The 19,352-nt window shown below is 42.6% G+C and overlaps 1 protein-coding gene across 7 annotated transcripts in view; it reads right to left on the bottom strand.

Moving 5' to 3' along the window:
- ANK2 (ankyrin 2) overlaps positions 1–19,352 on the bottom strand; it is a 289,370-nt gene that overhangs the window by 101,185 nt on the left and 168,833 nt on the right. For all 7 annotated transcript variants that reach the window (XM_086746523.1, XM_086746525.1, XM_086746528.1 and 4 more), the window contains 3 exons: positions 14,303–14,401; positions 13,645–13,743; positions 1,404–1,502 (listed from right to left, as the gene is read on the bottom strand). In XM_086746523.1, the coding sequence (XP_086602649.1) occupies positions 1,404–1,502; positions 13,645–13,743; positions 14,303–14,401 (297 nt within the window). The remainder of the gene's footprint in view (positions 1–1,403; positions 1,503–13,644; positions 13,744–14,302; positions 14,402–19,352) is intronic.

Raw genomic sequence — 19,352 nt, 5'->3', positions numbered from 1 at the left:
AAACAAAAGCCCCGAAAGGAGAGGAACTTTCCTATGACCGCTCCACATGGAACAGCCACAGAAGAAACACAAAGCCAACCCATTTTGCAGCACAGGGCCTGTGTCTTCATCCCCGTAGCTTGGAATAAAAGAAGATTTGGCAGAAAGAGGGCAGGAGGAGGAAATAGAATGAGCACTGTCCTCGTGACCTCAGACTTTTCCCCATTGCCCTCAAATCCCCTCATTTGCAGAAGGAAATTCTCATGGTTCAGCTCCTCTTGAGATGGAGTCTTGTCCCTCTTACTTTGGTGTCTGAAGCTACCGCAGGCTGACAGCACCGCAGTTACATCCAGAACCCAGCAATTTAGGCTGACCTTCCACATGTTTATACCCACGTGATCTGGTAGAAAGAAAAAAAGCGTCCCAAGGAGAAAACAGCACATTGCCTGCTGAGCTTGCTGATGTGATCCTTGTTAGTCATTTGACTTCCAGCTTACACTAATCACAGACGATAATGGATATTCACAGACCACCCAAAGTCGCAGTCGAGCCCCAGAATCAGAGTAACTCAGCCGGTCGAGGAGATCCAGCCGCCATCGCTCCTCACTTAGGGGAACCGGAGCAGAGGTTGGAGTCGGTGACCTCCTGAGGCCCCTTTCCACCTGGATGCTTCTGCAAACCCAGCACCCCAGAGCCCACTCCACTCATCACTTCTGTGCGTGCGCCTGCCTGTTTCTCACACTGTCTCTCTATGCAGAAAATATTCTAAACTGACCTAAAATCTCCAGTCCCAACCTCAAAGGAAGCTCGTCAACAACTAACTGTGGATGCTAATTGGTTTTATATCATTTTACACGATACACAGACACCCTTCTGGACACAGTTCTCATAGTCCTAATTACCATATTCATGTTACGTTGTGTGCCTGAATTTTCATGGGCTTTGTCGGAGACGTACATCTGTTCAAAGGCAATGTTGTAGCTCTCCACTTGGCCTATGACTGAGCTGCTATTCACTCCATTCCCCTGACAGCACCACCTTGGCCTCCTGTAATTCCTACAGCCCTATGGACCTCTCTTCAAAGCCTCATTCATTTTTCAGAAAATTCCCCAGGAAGCTGATAGGAGAAATGGGCACAAACTGAAGGTGAAAATCCTGGGCTCACTCAAGTCAGTGGAAATTTTGCTGCCAAATGAATCAGGCTGGGTTTCATCTCTTGACTTTTCACTGCTTCCAGAACAGTTCACCCTTGTCTTCTGTGCGCATAGAAAAAAAAGGGTAAGATTCACAAATACGGCTCATTGAAATGAAAGAGTGAAAGTTCCCAAAATACTCCGTTTGAAAAATATTCTGACGTGAAGCGATCTGAATGTAAAGGCAAAGGAAACTAAGAGCGTGTGTAAAAAAAGAACAATATACCTCACCTCAGTAGCTGTGCTTTGGTTGGCTCCGTTCTCCAGGAGATATTTCACCACTTCAATGTGGTTCTCTTGAGCTGCCATATATAACGGAGTAAAGCCATTCTAGGAAGAACACACAAGAAAATACTGTAATGAGAAAGCGGCATATACCAACAATAATGAACCCCAAATAAATATACGGCTAAAAATGCATGTTTCAGGTGTGTAAGTAGAGCACCTTTGTCTTTTTTAACTGAATACGGTAATGTTTAATGCCATTTAAACCCACAAAACTCTACAGGCTTTCACACTCAGTTTCTTTTGACACATATTTTAGGGAAGCAATGGACACACTAACTATTAACACAGCTATTCCTTGCTGATAATGCTCAGGGACTGTACAGCTGGCAATAAAGTTTTATGAAAGCTGACAGGAAAGTAAGAGTTTCCTCCATGTATTGCATTAACGTAACCAAAGACATCGGTTCCCTGGAGACCATAAAGTCCGTACCTCATGACAAGCTGAGAAGAGATGACAAAGGCTTAACATACTACAGAAAAATTTGTAATACATAAAACATCGCAAATGTTTTATTTGTTTATTTACTCAAACATAAAGGAACTCACCCTTGCAAAGTTACGACCACATTTCTGACCATACAGTAAGTTCATCTATCATTTAAATATAAACATTCATTAAAATGTCCTAGTGTCCTTAAAAGTATCTGCTCTGGATAATTCAGTAATTTAAAACGAGTTATTCTAAATTAATTAAACTACATGCAAATTCGTTAGAAACGCAAGTCCTTTCTGCCCATTAAAATACTTTAATGCAAACAATTTTAATTAATTAGCTACAAAATCCTTACGAAAGGGAGGCATGGAAGTGAGCTGTCTGCCTGATCAATAACTTTCTTCTAAGAGTTCTGCATTCACAAACCTAAGAAGATTGCTCAGGAAACAGATGTCATTTATGTTGTGGACGTCATATGATATATGCCATATATGTTGTAGTAAGTCTTTTAATACTGCTTTGTGTAATATTCTAACACTGCTAGCAACAATCTTGGGATATATAATTAAAAAATGGCACCCAGGGAACAGTTAAAAGCAGTTCAATGCCAAAACTGCGGGATGTATTTCGAGTGGCTCCGCACAGGGGTCTGTCTTTGGCAGGCATTATCCAATATTCTCAGCGATGACCTGCAGGACGCAATAGAGCGCTCTTATTGCAGTTGTGGCCAGCATGAACAAGATGGTCTGCAAGTACACCACACAACAGCACCATCATTTGAAAGGTTCGTGTGACACTAGAAAAAAAAAAAGAGCTGGAAATGTCATTTAGTAAGGAAAAATACACATTTCCCCACTACTGCAGGAAAAATAAGCTATACAAACAGGGAACAATGAGTTAGAGAAGAATTCTGCAGAAAAAGACCCCAAGGTCACAGCAGTCTGCCAAGGGCCACTGGTCAGTGAGCTCATTCTGCTGCAAGGAAGACCATCGTTGCACTGGCGTAAAAACATACCTCCCTGGGGAAGTTATTTTTCTTTGAGAAAAGCCTAGTAATTGGTGTTGTTCTATCTGGAAAGTGAAAACTGCAGCAAAACAAGGTAACAGTCTGAAGAGGAGGGTAAAGGTCTGCTTAGCGTGTTCATGATGACTAAAACAAATACAACAGCTCATCGCTTACTAAGGTTGCTGGAGAGAAAATTCAGGTTAAATGCCAAGAAAAGCCTTGTATCAGTAAGGTCAGTCTGTGTCGCGCTTTGACGGGCAGCTTCCCTCCTCCCAAATCACCGCTAAAAGCAGGCAGCAGACTGGAAGCGCGCAGGAGGCAAACGAGCCAACCTCTTCCACGTCCACCCTGGGGCTGGGAGGCCAGCGAGTCACGGGGGTGCTGGTCTCCTGGCTGCCCCTCAGACAACTCTTTAAAGGGGGGAGATAAGAGACCTCATCACGGCCTAAAATACAATCGTAGCAGGAGGAAGGAACGCCGTTCGGTGGGGAGTTCGGAAGGTGCAGAAGGGCAGGGGATTGCCCGGCGCAGGGACTGAGCTGGCAGGAGGAATTGCGAACAGCTTGGTTTCATTCTGATTGCGCTCGTGTGGAATTAGCACAGAGAAAACTGCAGGTAACCGAGCTGGCTCACTGTTTTAGTTTGCCTTCCCACTCCGGAAAGAAACAAAATGGCAACCCATCAGGTACAGCCAATAGTGATTTTCCACTCGCCTCGTCACTATTTTTAATATTAAGTCTAACGCAGCAGTTTTTCAAATGGCATTACGTAAAATCTTTCTAGCACTGAAAATTACTTGCATGAACACAAGGATCACAGTGACCAATATAAATCTGGGGCATGTGAAAACTTTCAAGCCAGAAGAAATCAATTTGATTAAAAGCTTTGAAGGATCTTATTTTTTTTTAATCAACTCAAGTCCCTAGTTCTGGAACAGGATCAGACAACAAAGCCTGGATTAGGAGACCATAAACAATACACATACACCTTCAGGAGCGTTTAGGACCAAGAAGCATCAAACACCCTTCCACACAGAGATCAGGAAGAGCCCCCATTATATCAAGGATATCCTCCTCACGTGCTGTACCCATACCTGAAACTACAGCAACTGGGGGTAAGGAAATTCTGGACTACCTGTAGCAGACACACTGAAAAAGCTTCCCCTGAATATTTCCCCCAGCACGATCAAGCCCGATTTTTTCTGCTGGCAGGGTGAAGTCTGCTTTCTCAGTGAACAACGGCTTTCAGAGCTTCTAACTGCAGCGTTCCTGACCTCAACACTTCTGTCTCTCGGCCGGAAAGCTCCTATTTTAGGATTCCCAGCCTCCGTCTTCTGCTGAATCCGCGGCATTCTGGTTAACGATTCTCCACGGGCGTATTGCAGAGGAGATGGACCTCTCCCCTCCTTGTTTTAATACATGGAATGGGATACAGAGGGTTTACTGGGCCAGGGGTGAGGAATTTTTACTCCAATAAATTTTCCTTCAGCTTATGATCCCATATTGCAGAAACACAGTCCAGAATTAAAGTAAAAATACCGACTGTGCATATAAATGCGACCTGGACAAGGAGAAATGCACTTTATTTTGCTTTTTCTGAAAGCTCAGCTGTGTAATTATGCTACGTCTGTATGTTGAGATTTTGTGCATCATCTGAAAAACAGAAATTAATTTTGTAATGACACATAACATTCATTTTCAAACAATGATTTCATCAGAGTATTTGTAGTGAGGACAGAGTGCTCAGATTTCATTATTCTCAAAAATGTATACTGAAAGATGTTTACTGCTACAATATCAAGTTATAACGAGAAATTAACGCTAAACAAATAGAGTATATTTCATACTCCCTTCTTTCTACTACACTCACTGATTTACTTGCTAATTTGAGAAAATTAGTAGCTCTCAATGATTCTCCAAGCTATTAATGCAAATTGGCAAGCCTATATATGACTCAGAATTTGTATCGTTAAATTTTGCCCAAGCCCTAATGAAGAACACACTTTGAAGAAGCAGAGGCAGTATTAGAGCGTTCAGAAAATCATCCAAACAGTTACATAGACTGGTTGAGCTTTGTTTTATGGCAGGCTTGTGAGCAGCCACAACGCTTTGCCTGCAGTACCAAATGATCAGAAGCCCACGTCTTCCAATCTCTGATCAGTAGCCGGTGAGTTTGGATGACTAGCCGATCCAGCCTTGTCCACGAAGATGTGGCCTTTAGCGTCTATATGCCATATATCCATATATGTCTCTCTATATTCACACTGATAAGGAAAACAGAAATATATCATCTCTTCCCTCAGTTTGCATCTTTTAAGATGACACATGAGAGTCAGCAACACATCCTGTGATTAAACATCTAATGTTAACCCAGAGGAACACATCGATTTTACTTCAAAGGCCTCCAGGAACCGTTTAAGACTGTATTAGAAGATCACCGAGATTCCCAGGGACGACGAGACAAGTGACCCCTAATGCAATTGTTTACATACAGCAAATGCTCATTCCCACTGCGATTACCAGTCAGAAGGTCAACGCAATCACTGGATTGCCAGACCCAGACCAGTTGCCTCCTCTGCCTCTCCGTCTTACTGCGTGGGGTTTTGGTTTGGCATTTTGGTCACTTTCTCCCCGCAGTTTTTCTTTGTATCAAGGAAACAAATAAGTTATTTTCTCAAGGTCACAAATTAAAACCAAATTAGTTAGGCTTTTTTCTGCAACCTTTACCACAATTCTGCAACTGCACTTTCTGCTTGTTAGAATTTAAGCCAGCCCTCAAAAGGAACAGATACTGCCACAAAGGATGAGAAATGAATGAGACAAGGATGAGATAAGCTCAGATTACTCATGAAACAGCTCACACAGATTAGAGAATCTTCTCATTTATGGTCATTTGTTAACATATTATTTTACACAGTAAAATCATGATCATTTCTGGGGCCTTTAAGTTCAGTAACTGTTTCAGGATTTTTTCCTGCACTTCAGAACATTGCTCAACTTCAACAAGAATGGTAAGTTCTTGATTTAAATCTTCATTCAATAACACACAATTCATCTCCCTGTTTTCCCTGTTTTTCCGCAGATACGTATCTAAACCAGTGACGTCTACATCTCACCTAAACAGCTGAAAGAAGGGTAATGGGCACAGAGGCAATGGGCACAAACTGAAACACAAGAGGGTCCTTCTGAACTGCAGGAAACACTTCGACTGTGAGGGTGAGCAGCACTGGTCGAGGTTGCCCAGAGAGGCTGTGGCGTCTCCATCCTTGGAGATCCTCAAAACCCATCTGGCCACAGTCCTGGGCAGCCTGCTGTGGGCCACTCTGCTTGAGCAGGGGCATTGGACAGGATGACCTCCGGAGGTCTCTTCCGACCTCAACTATCCTGTGAAAAATCCTCTAACAATGCAAGCCATTAATTATTTTTAACCAATGAAATAGGAGAGTTACAAATAAATGCAACCTTGCAAGCTAAACTAAGAACACGCATCTTGATAGAATCCACAATATCACAATTCTGGGAATTTGTTGTGCATTATGCTCAGAGCATTATTTTCAGCCAGTCTAAATATAAACTCTTCATAAGAGGATTTTATCTTAGCAGGCCAGATTCTCTGTCTAAAAGGGTGAATTAAGGATAGATCAAGGTGCTTTAACTTTTTAAAGTCTCTTATTTTTCGTCAGCTTACATCAAAATCTGCAAGTTTTATACGGCAGTAACTTCACCAATTATTTACATTCCTCTTTTTTTTTCCATTAAAATACATTTTCAAAAAAAAAAACCCAATCACATAAATCATATCCTTTTTCAAGAAAAAAAAATTCTCAGAAACATCTACATTTATATTCAAGGAAATATGCAATTGTCAAATTTGCGATGACACGCTCAAGGCAAATTCGCACCATTTCATTTTCAGCTGCCCAACGTAAGGTGCTTAAGGAGTCTTATTTTCCCATACAGCCAAGGGGAAGCGGCTGCTCCAAAGAAGGACTGAGAACAGAGCCCAGCTTGCTCAACTGAGTTTAAGCAGCACGAAAGTCCGGAACGCAAAGGATACTGCCCTTTATTCCATCTACGACTAAAGAGGATTAGAAAGAACATGTTTACTATCGGAATTGGAACTCTAAATATTGATTAGCCATATGATACTGTATAAATTTTTTAAAATTCCAATTAATTTTATTTTTTTTTTAGAAAATTGTATTTAAACTGATATATTTTAGCAGGCTTTCACAAGTTGAAAATCACAGAATCATAGAGGGGGAGAATCACCTCCCTCGACCTGCTGGCCACGCTTCTCTTGATAGAATCATAGAATGGTTTGGGTTGGAAGGGACCTTCAAAGGTCATCTAGTCCAACCCCCCTGCAAGGAGCAGGGACAAAATGACTAAAACTCCTGGAAAACTACTGCCCTTTTTTCTCCAGTGAGCCTGCAACCAGCTAAATTAAATACCGCGGATCTCTGGTACTGATGAAAGCACCCTCTGTTTTCTGACCAGACTCTCCTCCCTGGTTCAAGACAAGCAGCACATCAGCATATATTCATTTTCCCGGGCTATCATCTCCTTGGACGACAAAGCTTTTACAACTAGCAAAAAGGATGACGCGCAGATTAGAGGTCAGCTTTTCTGAGCACAGAATGATGGGATGTGAAGCGGCACGTCTGCAGGGGCACAGGAGGCCTACTGGATTCCGACCTACCGTAAAACTCCCTGACGAGTGTTAGGTAATCATTTAGGTGACAACCCCTACGTTCACCGCACGAGGCAGATGCCGAGGCCCACGGGGTCTCCTAGACTGTAAATATTAAAGCATTCAGGAAAAAAGGCCAGAAATGCTGGATTTAGGGAGGTTGGTGAGTCTGCTTTACGGGGCCAAACAGTTAAACAGACAAACCAATGAGAGAATGTTTACTTGTTTGAGATGACAAGTCATAAAACTAATTTGTCATAAGTAAATTTTAAAAATTTAGTGGCATGGTAGCCTACACTGGAAATAGTACCACCCCTAATTCCCTAGGAATACAAATAGTGTTTTCCACTCTATACTTCCACCACTGCAATAACTACAAAGCCTACGGATAAACGGTGCTGTCTGGGTTCGTTAAGTTCATTTTTGAGACATCACACAGTATGCGTATGACACCTGTTGCCTCACCGTTACCCGAACCCCTCTCCTGGGAAGCGTGTTTTACTGTAAGCCACTTCCCAGCTCAGACAGCAGACTTAAAGAGCACAAACATCCTACTTTGGTAGCCTCAAATATCACAATTTTCTCTGCAAGAACAGCAAAGCAACAACAGCCTGAAACACAGCCAGGCAGAAAGCAAGACGTACTGTGCCTTGGAAATGTCATTTTTACAGAGAGGGAACCTGTAATAGAAACCGAGCTGATGGAGAACAGCGGGAAGAGCAGAGATCAGTCACGCACAAGAAAACACAACCTTGGTCCTGGGCACGGGTCAGGGCCCAAGCTGGACGCCTGCACGGGGCTGTTTTTCCTCTAACTGTACACATTATTTGGAGAAACGGGAAAGTCTCACGTGGACGCGCTGATGTTAACAGTCATCACCTTACGCTCACACCCTGTTATCCTCTAATTCTCTGTCAACCTGTAAGCACGGCTCCAGCCTCGCATGCAGAGGCGTCCTGCTCAGCTCCGCTTCCGCGGCTGCCTGAGATCATACGTCAAGATCAGGAACGAGCATTGTTTACCGTGAACTGGTAATCACTGTAACAGACAGGCAGCTGAAGCTTGGACTAGTTTGAGGTGGGATGAATAAACATATCTGTTCTTTCATTGTTCTTACTCTTGTTTACATCTCTCAAAATCCATATAATCCTCCAGAAGGCATTTCTTCCTTTTTTTTTTTTTTTTTCCTTCCAATGAAGGGATAATGGGCCTGATCCTTCATTACATTAGCAATGACGAACTGCAGCTAAACGACTCCTCCTGGCATACAGCAGCTAAAAACCCAGCTCTCTAAATATACCAATATAAAAACAGAAAGCCCAGTTGGTGGAATTAAAACCTTTCGTCGTAATGGAGTGGCAAATACTCTGCAAAATATGCTCTGCTCTGAAGGTAAGATTATCCTTACAAACCATGGGAGAGCGATGTCTGGCAAAGCAAATCCTAGGGCATCCTGAGAGAGACAAGCTGCTCGCCCTTCTGAGAGCCGCATAAATCCTCCCTTCACTTTTGCGGTGACACTGAATATGGCCATCCAACAAGCTCTCCTGTCGCTCAATTTTGGGAAAGCATATTGAGGCCGGGAATTTTGTGCCACTCTAAGGATGCTTCAATCTGACGAACGGTCCTGAGAAGAAAACTCTAGCATCACGACAGCATCTCCTATGTGTTGAAATAGAAGCGGCAACCGTAACGGGGGCAAATTTAAACAAAAATATTTCTTGGCTAATGTGTTTGCAATGAGCTTAGAGAAGGATATAAAGGAAAGGAAACCAGAGGGCTTTTAAATAACAAGATCAGCTTGGGGGACGACTGATTTATCTAATCCTTGCTTTCTGTATCTGGGTCACTTTAAATAATCTGATGATTAAAAGGCAGCTCCTCCTTTTGTGAGGGCCCTGAGATGAAGCAGTGGTCAAAGCACAACTGTAGCAGCTAATGGGGAACACCTTCTGTTCTAAACTCTGTTGCAGAAATTTTAAAATTGAAGGGAATAATTTCTTTCTTAGATGACTCCAGGATATGACAGTTCCCTTGCAGTTACTGAACAGCAGTCAATTATATTTTCTCTTTTACTTTTTCAGCAATTTGTACCTCAAATCACCTCGTCCTGGGAGGTGCGACTCTTTGCAGGAGGCTAACTTTTTTTTGACCTGGTTTGGGACGGAGGAAGGCCAGGACGGATCCATTCCGTAAGGTACGCGAGGTCAGAACAGCCCAGCAGCACTGCCGCAGGGGAGAGCCGACAGGCAGCCTCGGTTATCGCAGCAGGGGCATTGTCACATTGCGCTGGGCAATATTGCCGTTATCAGACACCTCCGATGCCTACACGAGTCAGACGATACCTCCTGACTTAACGAGCAAGCAGTAAAGACAAGCGGTAACCTAGCAAAGGGAAGGGCTGGGCTGACTAAATCTGGTGATGTTTCTTCCATGTGGGGAAAAACAGATCAAGAACTGGCATAATACGTAGACACTCGTTGAGAGGAAGATTACAAAAGGAACTACGACAACTAAGAACAGGTCTGGGGTAAAGAAGTGATCCAGTTGTGAAAGGATATCGCTGGCCTCAGTGAAAGTCTGTGACGGGCGGGTGTGAGAAAGAGCGGTAAGTGGCCAATGCCGCTTCCACGGCTCTGCATAACGAAACACTTCAGTGCCCCCTGAGGTCTCTTTCTGAATTCCCCACTGAAATTCAAAGTATCTAGAGGATCACCCCCACAAAAGTGAACACGTATTGCGAAAGATGACATCGTTCCACGGGATGACCTGGTTCTGCTCTGCGAGGAAACGTAATCAAAGCTCAAAGGAATAGCCTGGACCAGCCTCCGGAGATCTGTTACACCCTTTACATTACTGTTTGTACTGTCCAGTCCCCAGACAAGATCTTAAATTATCAGTGAGTGCAGCTTGATCAGATCGATGTGTGACCAAAAATTATGGTCAAATCAAAAAAAGAAATTGCAGAAATAGATGTTTTTACTTGGTGATGTGTATCTAGATCTGCTCGCTGAACTACGAGCAGCGTCAGTAAAGTGAAGGTTTTATGGATACTCATTATATAAATATATTTTCTCCAGCAATACTTGTAGCAAAAGGCGATTCTGAGACAAACAATTGCACACTGGTCAAATTCTAGGTGGAGGTATGCAAAAAAAAAAAGGACCAGCAACTTCCACATCTCTGGCCATTTCTGGGTGCGCCCTCATTTCTGCATTTGCCTGAAACACACTCAAGGAAGATGTCAGCTCTCAAATGATACGCGTGCAGGCGAAAGCGGAGTCATTCAATTAGTAATCACTGTGCAATTAGGCTTCGTATCAAAATAGAAATTACTTTTCTAAAAATAGCGGTGATGACATATTAGCTCAAAAGGACCAGACTTTTTACAAGAGGAAGATGAACAAAATAACAGCGCTGAAGGCCAACGTGCAACTGAAGGGCAAAGCAATCTAATAGAAAACCAAAATCCATAAAATCAAAGCCCTGAATGCTTAACAGCCTCAGAGAGCACAGATGGGGTTTGTAATCTCAGCGGTTACAACGTTCCCAATAGCATTTTCTGAGATAATTCCGTTATTTTGTTGTTGTAAGGAACTGGGAGACCAGCGTGGTGTTTCACTGGGGGTAAGTTTTGATGAAGTACGGCGTTTTCATGCCATGTCATGGAGAAAAGGAAAGGGAAGACAACAAATTGAACAAGCTAGAGCTGAGAATACTCTTTTATCTATCGGTTTATCATCCGTGAATAAATTTTGTCACTATGGCAAATTGTCATCACTGGAAAAGAGCATGACATTGACAGCTACCAAGTTCTTTACAGAGGAAGTTAGGGAGCAACCTGAGTATCTTCACTGGCATTAAATCACTACCAACCAACGGCATTTAGCAGCAGCCTAAAAAACGTAAAGTGTGAAATAGCAGAGATACCAAGGGAAAGATGCAATATGCCCTCAATACCAACAACTGTCCCTGAAAGACTTAAGAATGACAATATAGCACCTATTTTTTAAAAAAAGAAATTGAGAGAAAACTTAAGAAAAAGAAACTGATCCTTTCAGCCGCAATTTCTCACTTTTTTCAATTTTAACTTTAATTTATATTTTTGTTCATTTCTGACTTTCTCAATTAAGCTCTTTCCTGATATGATTCTTTTTCTCTTTTCACCTTTTCATCAATGACATACTTCCTGACAAAAAAAAAAAAAACCTTAGTATTTGAGTATTCAAGCATATTCTTTCCAGTCCTTCGCTTTTGCTTTTTCTATATAACTTCACATTTTTCTTTTCTGACCAGCTGTAGTTAGGTATGCTGTTAACAAGTCTGTGTACACGACGCAGAACGTCCAGCCCTAACAGTGACCGCCTTTACAACTAGACTAGTGTATAAAATAATACCTCTGAAAACAATTCCCAATTCTGGCAGGGTTGTTCTTTCTAAAAAAAAAATGTTGAAAATTTCATTTATTTTCCAGCATAAGGAAAAGCCTTTCTGAAGACTTTTTGAGGGATAACGCTTCATGAAATATAATTTTTACAATTCTTTCTCTTACGATGCTCAAAATCCTAACATGAACGACATTACTTTATCTTCTCCTGCACATGAAAAGGCTGATAAACGTATGAAGAAATCATCCAGTCAGGTCACTATGAAAAGAGTTTGCTAAATTTTTGAGCAACGAAATTCCAACTTTCCATTACAGAAGAGGACCGAGAAAAGCACCTCGCACAGGGCCAGCTATGCTTCCTGAAGCTCTCTTCAGCCAAGTCAGTTCCTGACCGCGCTGTTAAATCAGATCACGCTCCTGTTCCGCTCACGTATCCCAGCAAGATTAAACTAAGAATCGTTACCTTGCCTATAGACAGTAAGTGCTAGGAAAATTTAATTTTAAATTAATCTACCCCTGAAGCGTGACTTGTTTTGCTCATCTTCTTAGCTAACACCATTACTGCAAAAATGGTATTCGTGGCCACTGAATGATGCGCTAGAACTCAATTTGAAGGTTGTTAATTGGTTAGCTTGACGATTTACTTTGAGAATGTCACAAGCTGACTAGATGCTTCAGGAAAATGCAGTTTCTTTATCGTACACAGTCCTCATCTACACCATCTGTTCAGTTCTCCTTAGCTACAGACAGTTGCCGTCGTTAAGACAGCATTACAAACATTAGATTACTTATTTGATAAATTGTTCCTAATCCTAAACAGAGGAAATAATAGCGATCTCAAATACGCTTTAGGAAAACTTCATCAATTAATCTATGGTGTTAACAGTGCCTCTGTTGGGGAGGGCAGAGGAGATAGGGACAGCTAGCTCGGCACACAAACCGTCATCTAGCTGGTCTGCAGTAAGTTGTTCACTGCCAATCTCGCACGTGTTGTTTACAGCTCTGAAATCACCACAGGCGGGCAGCTGCCTCACAGCCTCGGCCAAACCAGGGAGAGAAGAACTGGCCACTGGTTCCACAAGGTCGCCACGTTCTCTGGTACGTTTTGGAAGGGATGACCTTCATGTCAGTGGAAATAACAGGGCTCTTTTTGCAGTTGGTTTGCCTACCAGGACCAGGTGAATTTCCCCAATCCAAATTCCAAACTTTTGCTTTAAATTCTTTCCGATCACATAAAGAACGAGTTCAGAAACCTGGAGTAAGTTATTTGCAAATTTTTAGCCAACAAATAACCATGAAAAGCAATTCTACAAACCAAGTCTTTGAGAAATTATCCTCTTCATTTCTGCTTACCAAATTCAACTCAAACACACGATGTAATGTTTCCACACTTCAAAAAATTCCTGAAACAATTTATTAAACCACACTAGGAATTCCTAAAAGATTTCAGCCAACAACAGTGCAAGTTCCTGTATCACACCATGAGCATAAAATGACTTCAATTTGTTCTCTACTGTTATTTTACTTACCATTGAAAGGTATGTGAGCCTCAATTTGATCGATTTGTCAGGCTTGGACGTTGGAATCATTGCCTAACATCTCAGATCTATGTTAGGATACTTCACAAAAGAACTTGTAGAAGAGAGAAGGGAAAATCGCATCGTACCTGAGATTGTGCATTGATGTTGGCTCCTTCCTTAACCAGAACCTTGACGACTTCAGTTTGTCCTGCTAAAGATGCAATGTGCAGGGCTGTATTCCCTTTCTGTTACAGGGAGGGAAAAAAATGAAAGACATTACCCTTCTTTAGGAATAATTTCAGGCAGCAGTTCTTTGTAACATTCATTTTTTGAGCACAACTGTACCTTGGAGTTCCATGCTGTTGCTCAGACATCACTGGGGATTGAACTGGTAGTGGCAGCCACAAAGATTTCTTTAGTGGTTGTGTAACATCCTAACATAGCTTCTGAGTGAAATTATGGAATGTGATTTTCACAGATTTGAAAAAAACTACTGTTCTGAGCTATATTCGCTCTCTCTATAATGGGGACCAGTCATTGGAAATAATGAAAAATTTGGCATTGCTAAAACCTTTCAGTGCTTCCCCTGTAAACATATTGCCCAAATCATAACCTTTCCCTCTTCATTTACTACCGATGAGCTTCAGCAAAGAAGGCAGACTCGCAGGCCACAACAGAAATAACACTTGAAACACCAGTGAGGTATTTATATTGCCTTATTTTGTACTTCTATTTTTTTCTTCCCTAAATTTTTCTGATGTATTTGACTTTTTGTGAATAAACTTCCAGGCACGCATGAATTACCTTAGTGGCAGAATCCACAGCCGACCCTCTTTCCAGTAACTCTTGTACCAGTCCCACGTGGCCTTCTTTAGCCGCCAGGTGCAGAGCATTGAGTCCATTCTGTAAGCACAAGGGCCATATCCATTACAAATATCAGCTCGGAAGATACACATTCCTACCTTACCCTGGCACAAGAAGAGGATTAGTAGCTGGAATACTATTTCATCTCTTAGCTGGCTGTCTACATAAGTCAGATATTTTGGACTTGGCTAGTTAAGCCAAGGCACTGCGTGACAAACTTCTCCAATGACTTTTTTTCTCATAGCAACAAAGACATCAAAACAAACCATATTTTGCATGTATCCATAAGAGATTCCTTCCGTTCTGACAGTTTCACATTTACCTTGGGTATCTCCATGGAGCCCACCGTTTCAAAATTTGAGCGCATATCTGGCTTCTCTTTAGTGTAACCCTATCTAGCCCCACCAAGGTATCATCAACACGGAGAAATCACAGGACTTAAGTTGAATTTACACAGGATGTGTCTATTCAGTCAGCATTATTCCAGGCTGATGTAGCTGTCCTGAACCCTGGATTCTCCTCCGGGATAACTGACATCAAGCAGAAACCCAAAAGCACAAGTAGAGCAAAAAGGTTGTTGATCACACGTGGCTTGCAAATTATATTGACCCTTCACTGAGTAGCTCTGTGGGTTTCCGACGAGCTAATCTTCACTGAACTTTGAGGTTTTGTAACCTCATCCAACAAGGAAAAGAAAATTCATGAAATAAGAGCTAGGATTTTCAAAATAAGCAACCTAAGAAAGTTAGCATCTAAATCCTTTTCACATTAAATAGGAACAGGATATTTTATCTCTTACAAATTCCAGCCTTGGAAACTGTATCTTCCTCTTCAATATTAGCCCTATTCCACCCAAGGGGAAAATATTAAGTGACAGTCTATTGTAACAGAATTGCCAACCTATTTTCCCACAATCCTGTGGTATTTTTCACAGAACATCAGGAAGGTGACAGCAACAGATGCTGCCGCTGCCCTCGAGCATTCTCCTGTTTTGCACGCTGCGAGCACGAGCACTGATACTCGGCTATCCCAGTAACTTGCAGCAAGTTCAGTGCTGTGTAATTTTTATCGCTTCACTTGTCTCTAAGCAGTCCACAGTCATTTAAACTGGAAAATAAACAAGCAGCTTTCTGCTCCTGTATTTGTGCAACCCCCAGAAGCAGTCCAAGCTTGTAATTCCCAGCAGGATTGTAAAGCACTTAGCACTTCCCGGCAGGCATTTAGTGGGAGTGGGTCCAGTGGCTGCAGACGCAGCAATCCAAACGCGTTTCTGAAGTAACCCCGTTTAATTCTACACTCACGTAAGCGGCACAGACAGACTTTGTGGTCACATTCAGATGCGCAGCTACGAGAAAAGCCAAGGAGCTGAAGGAAGGCTACACTCACAAGCTGCCAAAAGAAGCAGGATAACCTTACGCAGCCTGGGAGTTGGAAACATTCATGAGAAATGCGGTTTCAAATCCCATTACGTGGGTAAAGCAGCAGCAACCAGACTGCAGAGGAAAACTCTTACGGAGCTGCAGAGCCCGGGGAAGGCAGTAGTGCCGTGCCCCTGGCTCAAGCTTAAATTTTTAGCCAAAATTATGTGGTGAGGTTGACCATAATCATCAAGCTGAGGAACACCGCACAGGTCAGTGAATTTCTGCAGGCTGAAAACACTTCAGAAAGCTGTAATCTTCCTTATTTTCTACCTCAGCTGAGTATTAGATAACCATAACTACTACCTAGAGTAGCTCTGAAACTCTATGATTCTAGTCTATGAAATTTTATTTTGTGGGGAAACATACAGCATTCCTCTCATTGCTTGAGAACAAAGACCTGTTCTCATCTCTCAGATCCAGCCATCAACACTTTCTGTGGGAGCGCGAGCGCTACCTTTGACTCCCCACAGTTGTTCAAAGCTACTAACGTTTTTCACTCTCGGTGAGCAGGTGGAAGTCCACAAACAGCACAGAAATTGCAACACGGCACAGCCCACACAATTACGTGTACACCTCTGAACGCAAAAAAGTTGGAAATAATCACTGGTTTTTGTTTACCACGTGCCAAAGTATGAAGAAAGCAAGGCTGGTCCCAGTGCTGAATCAGTAGGAATCTCTTAAAATACCCATATTCGTCCCTCTAAGACCCGTATCTAATGACACCACATTAAGAAGCCAAAAGCTCATCCTCTTGCTTAGATTAGGTGAGTTTCTTTGCAACATATTTTGTTCATTGAAAGTTAAGCAAGATGAATACACGAGGTTCAGTAAAAAGGTTACAGGCAGAAACAACAGCCTAAAGACAGTTCCTACCGTACTCGTGCAAATTCTGTAATTCCTTAAATAAAGTGAGCCAGGGCAAGCAGCAGCGAAAGCAAGCACTGCACTTGAAACGCTGAGGGCCAGCGCGACTGAAGCCTTAAAGCAAGCTTTGTTCCTCCATAATCAGAACCAATGCTGTAATTATTTCCCAGCCCACGCGGCCGATTCCCTGCTATTTACGATGACGGAAGCTCAGATTTAATCAATGCAACTCCTCTGTTCCTGTCAACCGGATTCTTGTGTTTTAGAACAACAAAGGTTTCTGACACGTCCCTCCTTCTCTCCCATGCCTACCAAGAGGTTGTGGGTGGGGTGGAGATGAAATCAGTTGTCTGCTAAGCAAAACCGCACAGCACAGGGACCGCTCCTCCCCACATAGCACACGTACGCCATAACTACCTTTCTTTTAGAGGCTCATTTGTAATTCTGATTCTCACAAAGGAATGTAATACTGAGCCTCGCAAGCTTGGTCCTTCATGTGTTTCCCTGCAGAGCCGGATTCCCTGAGCTGATTCCCACTGAGCTAGAGGCGTCAACGTTTCGTACCCTGTGGAGTGCTACAAACGTGTACACGTACCGCTACTGCTCACTCTTTTCTATTTTCTCCGCAACAGAAAAGCCCACAGATTTCTCGTACATCACAGAAATCACCAACGTTTTCTAAGCCAATCCAAACTCAGTCACGTTTTTCCCCGTAACGCAGGCACTAAGACTCGCTGCTATTGTCTGAAAACCACCCAAGGAAGCCCATGCTACTGCTGCCTTTGAATTCAGCTGCCTCTTGGAGTGATCCTCACGGAATGGAAGTTCTTCAACCACTTCTCCTTCTCCGGTCCTCTCCCCAGCTCATTTCCATCCCCAGCCACCTTTCTGCAGACCTGTTTCATCTGAGGCTGCACTCATGCTTCTGCCAGCGCAGAAGAGAGCACGGCATGGAAGCACGACCACCAAGCCCGGGCAAGACCAGGACTATTTCTTCTGCGGCAGTACTGACTTATTGAACAGAAAAAATACAGCCCCAGCAGTTACCACAGAATGCGCTGGGTTGGAAGGGACCTTAAAGATGATCTAGCTCAGCTGAGACACGTACGGATGATAACCTGACAGCCTTACTCACCTTCTGCTGGGGCGAGCTAGTGAGAAGTATAACGAACACAGGAAATGTGTAGATGGGGGAAAGAAAGTGTTTGAAGGAAGCGGGGAAAAATTCTGTATACAAGTGGGCAGTTGCTTGTGTTACTTCAGTATATAATGGTCTTGGCATGAAAGAAAACAACCTTTGTTCAATACAGTGACTCTTACTTCCCTGAAGTCTACTTCCACATGAAGGTATTCAATGAGTACTTCGTATCTTTATGAAGCAAGAATGTATGTTAACAAAATTAACCCTCTTCTCTCCTTCATGCCAAGAGTCTCACCCCTTATAATTCCCATCGACCATGATGGAAGCTGAGATGCAACACTTACAGAAAGTTTTGCCAACATTTGAGTTTCTCATTACTCTTGCCTTTGTCACACAAGGTTGCAATGGCATTTAAGCAACTTGCAGAAAAAAAAGAGTCACTAAAGTCAAGAAAAATAAAACAATACAAAGTTATAATTTTTTTTTTAATGTTCCACCGTTCTCTTGAGGCATTAAATGCAGTCCACTTTTCCATGTTCCCTCGGCTGATGCTGTGTTCACAGGCTTCTATATATACTCTAGCGGGCCAATACAAAGCATTTACAAACACAATGAAAACTAAAAAGCTGCTATGACTAACCCTGCGTGGCCGTGCTAACGCTTTTGCATGTTTTGCCAGAGTTAAGAAGGCATCTGCACTCACCGGGAGAGGCTGAGACTGAAAAGCAACATCACAGTCTTTGTTAAAGTCAAACACTCTGCTTCCTTTCTTTAATAGATGTCAGTCTAAGGTTGCTGCAAATTCTCTCCTCTGAATTAATCTCTGGGGGAAGTAAAAAGTGCATGTGGTCAACTGCTTTTTGAGAAGGACTTGGGAAAGGGCACGTTGGAGAGCTGTGCACGGCCTTCTCAAGTCCAAGGGTTCGTTGAAGGTTTTCCCAAAAAAATATCACAAAGAAATAAAGCGGATGGCTAAAAAAAGAAAACATCATTTCAGACTATGAAAATTCTCCCTTTATGTTGCTCTACAGCCTGTGAATTATTGCAAATGAATTAACCTTCTGAGCGACATCAACATGTGATACTGGCGACCTCATTATGACCACAGTGCGGCTCCAGTCTATAGTTAGCACTACTGGGAGCGTTAGCCGCTCTCCATCTGGATTAAACGAGGGAGGAATTAATAGCTGATGCTCTCTCTCACCATAACTGAAGCAATAAAGATACCAATCAAATTAGAAAGAAGCCAACAAAACGAGAGCAAAAGCCAGAGAGGTCTAAGTTTTAAAGAGCATTGGAGTTGGAGGACCCCCAAAACCACCTAACATTTGAATCCTGTTCTGCTCAAGGTATTCCTCGTGAATACAGAAGACTTCTTCCAAACAAATGCCAAAATGCATCGTAAATTTTTCCTTCCAAGAAGGTAACTCTGTCACCATGAAAACTGACATTACTCCACAGAGAACATTTACTTTATGTTGCCTTTTGGATTCCCAATTCCGTTTCAAAAAACAGCACGCAGCTGATGAACCCTTGGACTTGTCAGAATTTGGGGGTTCTAACT

The sequence above is a fragment of the Chlamydotis macqueenii genome, chromosome 4 (genome assembly GCF_036417535.1).
Source record: "Chlamydotis macqueenii isolate bChlMac1 chromosome 4, bChlMac1.mat, whole genome shotgun sequence".
In the NCBI taxonomy this organism is placed as follows: domain Eukaryota; kingdom Metazoa; phylum Chordata; class Aves; order Otidiformes; family Otididae; genus Chlamydotis; species Chlamydotis macqueenii.
This window is presented reverse-complemented; position numbering and strand designations above follow the sequence as displayed.